This window comes from Bison bison, unplaced genomic scaffold (genome assembly GCF_000754665.1).
Source record: "Bison bison bison isolate TAMUID 2011002044 unplaced genomic scaffold, Bison_UMD1.0 scf7180017864307, whole genome shotgun sequence".
NCBI lineage: Eukaryota > Metazoa > Chordata > Mammalia > Artiodactyla > Bovidae > Bison > Bison bison.
In genome coordinates this window covers 5,308,742-5,316,130 of record NW_011494879.1, presented here as the reverse complement: position 1 = coordinate 5,316,130, position 7,389 = coordinate 5,308,742, and the positions used below count along the sequence as shown (strand labels likewise).

The 7,389-nt window shown below is 53.3% G+C and overlaps 1 protein-coding gene across 1 annotated transcript in view; it reads right to left on the bottom strand.

Annotated features, from left to right (window-relative positions):
- The window catches only part of ASAP2 (ArfGAP with SH3 domain, ankyrin repeat and PH domain 2), a 137,756-nt gene that overhangs the window by 4,807 nt on the left and 125,560 nt on the right, over positions 1 to 7,389 (bottom strand). The window contains exons 23-25 of the mRNA XM_010852043.1: positions 6,200 to 6,334; positions 4,544 to 4,721; positions 162 to 211 (exon numbers count right to left, since the gene is read on the bottom strand). Coding sequence (XP_010850345.1) covers positions 162 to 211; positions 4,544 to 4,721; positions 6,200 to 6,334 — 363 coding nt within the window. The remainder of the gene's footprint in view (positions 1 to 161; positions 212 to 4,543; positions 4,722 to 6,199; positions 6,335 to 7,389) is intronic.

Below are 7,389 nucleotides of genomic sequence, written 5' to 3'. Positions count from 1 at the left end.
TATGGTACCAGGCAGCCCCAGTAACAGGGGCATCAGGGGCTCTGCCGGGGGCAGGGTGGCTGCCCTGCCCTGGACAGGACAGCTGGGCCAGGAGACAGCTGACCACGACGGGACACATCCCCCACTCTGCCCTCACAGACCAGTTCAGGTGAAATAATTACCAGGTCCTCTCGGCTGGCCTTTGTTAATCAGTGGGCTGGACTTGTCAGGCCTACGAAGAAGGGGAAATAGTGTCACTGGTACACGCGTGCAATGCTGAGTTGCTCAGTCGTGTCCGACTCTGTGCCACCCCACAGACTGTAACCCACCAGACTCCTCTGTCCGTGGGATTCTCCAGGCCAGAATACTGGAGTGGGTTGCCATGCCCTTCTCCAGGGGAACCTCCTGACCCAGCGATCGAACCCGCGCTGCTTACATCTCCTGCCTCGGCAGGCAGGTTTTTGACCATAAGCACCCCTAGGGCAGCCAAGAGTCACTGGTACAGGAAGCCCGAAAGGCACGTGACTGCCCTACCTCACTCCCTGTTCTACGGGACCTGTGTTCAAACTGAAAACGGGCAAGCTAATTTTATCAACTGCCAATCCAAGTTAATTTTTGCTCTTGGAAAAAGAAAGAATGAGAGACCCAGAGGACAGCACCAGACCCCAAGGGTTCCTGATTACAAAACTAGGCTCCTCCCAGGACTCTCCTGTCCTGCATGAGCCTGCAGCCAACAGCCCGGGTCTGGGCAGGAAGCTGGGCACGGAATCAGCTCTGCCTCCCATGTTCCTGTCCCACGTGGCCCAGGTCTCCTCCTGTGTCAGGTGGGGCTGGATCAATCCACAGGCCCTGGGGGCTCTGCCAGGACTGTCCGGGCCCCTCTGGCCCGTGTCGTCCTCTGTACTGTGACCCCTGGTGTAACCCCCCAAGACTGACCATGGCTCGGCTCCCCTCAGGACCGAGGGGCCAAGTGAAAGCTTATCTTTACTTCTACATTCAATTCCCAGAGAACATGCTCCATTCAGGCAATAGACTAGAAGTCTGTTCTCTAAGGAACCCGCAGTGTCCAATACCAGGGCCTCCCAGGGAGACTGCTCTACGGCAAGACCCATGCCAGCAGCTCTGTGCATCAGGGTGCAGTCTGCCAGCTTCTAATGCTGCATATGAAGGGGCGACTTAGCGACAGGGAAGACCACACTTATGGGAAACGTCCATGACATAACAGAAGTCAGAACAGAAAGAATTGTGGAAGAGATGAGAGAAAATGAGTCTGTGAAACCACTAGGATACTATTAACATGAACATTATATGATGGCAAAAAGCTGAGAAAATCTCCCAGAAAGCTGACTGCAAAAAGCAAGCAAGCAGGAAAACAAGGTCGGAATGGAGAACCAGAAGGGGGCTGGGAACTGGACCCTCTGCAGTGCAGCTGCACTTCCAGCCCCTGCCTCTAGGTGGGGCCACGGGACTGGCCTGAGTGAGAGCATCACTCCGGCCCCAGGGGTTTGCCAGCCCTCCCTGTTTCTCCTCCTGCAGAATTAACCCTCAGTCAGTTCAGTTGCTCAGCCATGTCTGACTCTTTGTGACCCCGTGGACTGCAGCACGCCAGGCTTCCCTGTCCATCACCAACTCATGGAGCTTGCTCAAACTCATGACCATCACGTCGGTGATGCCATCCAACCATCTCATCCTCTGTCGTCCCCTTCTCCTTTTGCCTTCAATCTTTTCCAGCATCAGGGTCTTTTCAAATGAGTTGGTTCTTCACATCAGGTGACCAAAGTATTGGAGCTTCAGCTTCAGCATCAGTCTTTCCAATGAATATTCAGGACTGATTTCCTTTAGGATGGACTGGTTGGATTTCCTTGCAGTCCAAGGGACTCTTCCAATGCCACAGTTCAAAAGCAGCAATTCTTCAGCGCTCAGCTTTCTTTATAGTCCAACTCTCATATCCATACATGACTACTGGAAAAACCATAGCTTTGACTAGATGGACCTTTGTTGGCAAAGTAATGTCTCAGCTTTTTAATATGCTGTCTAGGTTGGTCATAGTTTTTCTTTCAAGGAACAAGCATCTTTTAATTTCAAGGCTGAAGTCACCATCTGCAGTGATTTTGGAGCCCCCCAAAATAAAGTCTCCCACTGTTTCCATTGCTTCCCCATCTATTTGCCATGAAGTGATGGGACCAGATGCCATGATCTTAGTTTTCTGAATGTTGAGTTTTAAGCCAACTTTTTCACTCTCCTCTTTCACTTTCATCAAGAGGCTCTTTAGTTCTTCACTTTCTGCCATAAGTGTGGTGTCATCTGCGTATCTGAGGTTATTGATATTTCTCCCGGCAATCTTGAATTAACCCTCGGCCCAGGGGATAAAGATGGTGGAGTCAGAAGTAGAAGGGGTCTGAGTCTCTGACTCACCCCCTTGGGTTTGCTGTACAAGCAAGAATGGGGACACTCAACCTCGTGGGAGCAAGAAGTGAATTCCTTATGTTAAACCACTGAGATGGTCCAGGGGTCAGCTGTTAGAGCAATCAGCTTACTCTAATAAAGAGAAAAGGTGATACACATAGAGGAAAGGCCAAGGGGATCTGATATCCAAATAGTAAGAATTAGACTATAACTTAGAACAGAAAAATACAGATGCTAAGTCATTAAAAAAAAAACAATCAATGAAGATTTCTCAGATGCAGGATGTAGTTTCTATGTTGAGAGGCTCCATCACCTACTTGGGAGCAGGGATGAAAACAGACCACCTCACCCAGGGAGTCAAAGCCCAAGGTGTCCATGGACGGGGGCCGGAGGGGGGTTTGCCTGAGGGAACACAGGAAGGCATCCACCTAGCTGGGGGCAGGGGCTGGCCTGTCAGGGGAGCTGGAGACCCAGGAGGGTCCCAGATTCCAGCAGGGAGAGGAGGCTTCTGCACAGAGGAAAAGGCGGAGATGGGAGATGTGTTTCATAAGGGTTAAGTAAACATGGGAGCCGGACTTTTTTACCATTAGAAAGGGGAGTGACAAATGCAGAAAGGAATAAAAAGCTATATAGAATGAACCCTGTGGAGCATTTAAAACATCGAGAATGGACTGCATGGCCACTGCAGTGCCCCACCTTCCCCTGACCGAGTCCAGGCTCTGCCTGTGCCGAGCAGTAGCAGAAGGCAGATGTGATGTCCTGCTGGTTTCCAGTACTTGCTCTTGGGCCCAGTCACCCTGATGTGAGACGGGCCAGGACATGCAAAGTATTCCAGCCGAGAGCCCCAGCTGGAGTCCCAGCTGACAGCCAGCACCAACCATATGTGTGGACTGGGGAGGCCTCCCCTGATGAATCTCTGCTGAACAGCCCCCAGCCCTCGAGTCTTTTTGGCTAAAGGCCCAGATGTTGTCAAGCAAACACAAGCCACTCCCCCTGTGCTGACCCAAACTCGTGAGCATAAGACAGTTGTGTCTTAAGTCAATACATTTTTGTGTGGTTTGTTACTCAGAACCAGAGAAATTGGAGAGTGTGTGAACTCATGGATTTCCATCCATATAGACAAGAAACAGAAATGTGTTTATACATGTATACAAGCATCCATGTACATGTATGAAGATACACATGTGTATCCCTAGTTCTGATCACTCACAAGGCCTGCCTGGGAGCACTGACACTCCAATGGCAATGAAGACACCAAGCACCCAGATTTTGGCGTCTAAGTATCATTCCACTAAAAGGAACCACTTCTCTACCATAAAGATCCAGACTGAAAGCCATGAACTGGATCCCATGAGCTTTACTACAAGAAATGTGGTAAATAAAGGACATTTATTTAGACAAATGGCAAACCTGGAGTCTGAATTTTGGAAGGTTAAGAGCTTCCCAGGTGGAAGCTTCCCAGGTTAAGAGCTTCCCAGGTGGCTCAGTGATAAAGAATCTGCCTGCCAATGCAGGAGACATGGGCTCGATCCTTGGGTCAGGAAGATCCACCGGAGAAGCAAATGGCTACCCACTCCAGTATTCTTGCCTGGAGAATCCCATGGACAGAGAAGCCTAGCAGCTACAGTCCATGGGGTCACAAAGAGTCGGACACAACTTAGCGACTAAACAATAACAACCATGTTAATTTCCTGATCTGGCTGGCTGTATTATGTTTATGTGGGAAAATGTCCTAGTTTGTTGAAAATATATGCCCTGCACTGCAAAGAGTCCATGTATTCAAGATAATCCTATGAGTGAACAAGTAAGACCTAGAGGCCCTATGTCTTGAGGACTTTAACTCCCCCAGTCCCAGTGTCTGTATTCGACAGAAATCTAAATTCATCATGTGGATATAAGACACACATTGGTATGAAATGTTTGCAGTTTAAATATTCTTGGTAAATTATTTTGAAGACCCCTGAAACATAATGAATTAGTCATGCAACACTTGACCTCAGGGGTCACAGCAGGATTTGAAACATGGACTATTTCAAACATTCAAAGAAACCCCAGCAGGTGAAGTTGTGGGGCAGGTGCACTGGGAAGCCCCCTGAAGGCAGGAAGCATGGATGGTGACCTGGCTGGCCCGAGGGGGACGCAGATGAGCAGCAGTTACCCGGGAGCAGGCCTCTTCTGGGGGAGGCGGCTGGGCGGCTGGGGCGGCTGGGGCGGCAAGGGCGGCGGGGCTTTGCTGGGCGGGAGTCCGGACTGGGCCGGCTTGCTCTGTTGGCTCAAGGCTTCGATCACACTGGGCGTTTTGGCCACTGGAGGGGGCGGCGTGGGAGCCAGGGGGTCTGCAGAGAGGAAAAAGAAAGAGACACACACGCAGAGGGTCAGCCTCCAGGCATCATATTCCTAGGCTCCCCACCAGAGGCTCCTCCAACAAGGGCTTCCTTTTCTCCTTCCACTATTTCATGGGAAAAACACCCACTTCCACCAAAGACTTTCAGACAGCAGTATTGGCGGAGAGTCCTTCCAGGTCTCAAGGGAGGATTAAAATGATTCCATGGGCCTGGAGATGTTTTCTCAGCTAGAACCACCCCCTGGGAAAGCCACCTTTCATCTCCATCCTCCAGGGAACCTGGGGAAGCAGCCGTAGGAGGCCTGGCCTGGGTCCTGCCCTGGGGCCCACCCGTATCACCGGTCAGTCTGTGAAGAGCCAACTCCGTGAAGGCTTCCTGTCTGTAACGGGACAGGGCAGCAAGTTACTTTCTCTACGTTTAACAGAGAATGAGGGAGCCAAGGCTTTCAGCGAGGGCATGGGGCTGGTAAGACAAGGGGCCGGACCTTGAGCCTCCTTCCCGTTTGCTGACAAACATCAGAGCCCCTCTCAACGGCCAGCACCCATGTCCCGCAGTCCGCGCAGAGGCAGCGACCTGCCCCTGGGCCTGGACGTGGACACCTCAGGAGCCTCAGCCCCGGACGGCGGAGGCGGGGAGTGCTGGCTGAGCAGGGAGGGGTCAGTTCAGGCTTTCTTTCCTTTTTTCATAAGCTTTAAAAGCAAAGTCAAAAGGCAGACTCTCACATGCCTATCTACAGCCCCGGGGACGCAGGACCATGAGGCAGAAGAGTGGGCTTCGGAGACCTGCTGGGCGCCTCTCACCACCAACCCCCTCGCTGCCGCCCCTGGACCTGGGTGCCCCTGCCCCACCCCAACCTCTGGAAGCCCCTCACCAAGGCAGGTGCCCGCTCGGCCTCCAGCACCCGGAGGGCACCGACTGCAGCCAGGGTGGCTTCTCCCACCTTAACTCCAGCTATGGAAACCCAGGGAAACCCTCGGCACTCTCGGAGCAGACCCACACTCGGAGAGGCCAGAGCCCCTCCTCCTACAGCTTCCAGGCCTCGCCTCCTGGTCCAGTCGCCACCCCCCAATTCTGCTTTGCCCCCCCCCGCCCCTCCCCCCGGTGCACACGTGACACTGAAGGGAAACACAGAGCAGATTCTAATCCACAGGAACATACCCCGGTACCCCAAGCATGGAGCAGCCAGAGGAAGCCCCAGCACCACCGTAGAGAGAAAGAAACGCTGCTGGAGTGCTTGGAGACGGAGGAGGGGCGGGGGTGGCCCACGTGGGAAGTGGGACAGACAGCAGCCAGCCGCTGGGGAGAAGGGGGGCCGCAGGGAGGCAGCCACGGAGGAGCCCCCAGCAGTGTGCAGGCCGGGGCTTGCTCCCCACATGGCGGCCAAGAGGACCATCCCCCTCCTCCCCACCAGCCATCCGTGTAGTACGAAGCCCGATGGCAAGAAAGGAAAAAGGAGAAAAAAAACGTACTGGTAGATGTCACGCGGAGAGGGGGCAGCGGTGGATGGACAGCGGGCGGATCTGACGAAGATCGCTGCCGGCTTATACTGTCCACGCTTACAGAGTTTGTCTTCCACGGGGCGTTAGCGGAGGAGGCTGGCTGAGCTGCACACGCACGCACACGCACGCCCATGCACACGCAGGCATGCACACGCACGCAGGAGCACAGAACAAAAACAGAAACAGAACACGGCATTATTGATCCTCTCCCTGTACGACGGGAAACATGACCCTTCTGTGCACAGAACAGCGGTAAGACCACAAATAGGATACTCATTTGTTTAAAAAAAAATTCTTTCTGGCACCTGGAAGACAGATACTAATACACACTAAACCAACGATGCTCCTGGGAAAATTCCCAGTTGGTCTCCATCTTACTGATTTCTCTAATGGAAGTACAGTTTGAAAAGGGAAATGATAACCACAGTGACCCTCCTAAGCTCTGCGCTCGGGGATGGGACATCTGCTCGTCTCTACCCATTTACATCCTCTTGTGGGGTCAGCACCTCACCCGAGGGGGCACCTGTCCTCAGACAGAGCACGTGAGAGGAGGGCCAAGTCACACATAGCTGGTGAAGGGTGGATGTGTTTCTGGCTGGACCCTGCCCGCTCCTCCTCACGGAGCAGTGTCTGCCCAGGGCACAGGCGTGACCATGCCTGAGGCTGCGTGTGGCCCCATGGCCGGCTGGGCCTGGAGATGAAAACAGGCCACGGCCACATAGGGCAGACCTGGGTAGGGGGAGTCTTGCCACGTCTGCTGACGGGGACAGCGCCGACCTTCTTCCATTTGTTGGGTGGATACTCCACGTGGATCAAGGGTAGCACACACGGAAAACAAAGATAGGCTTTAGGGGGCTGGAGGGGGTGAAGGGCGATCTCCATCATCAAAGGAAGACATGGGGAATCCTCCAAACCCTTCTCATCCTAAGACTTGAAGGAAGCCAAGAAAAACAGGTGAACAGCTTTCTCCTGCTGTTCTGTGACCCAACAGAGCAAAAGAGAACCTCTCCGCCCATGACACACACAGTCAGGAAAAGCCGCTCACGAGGTGGGGACGACCTAACCATTTAGCTCCAGCCTCACAAGACAACACACACGCCTGGGACTTGGGAGGACGGAGGGGGAGGCGACAAGCCGCCCCCATGAGACCCCCTGAACAC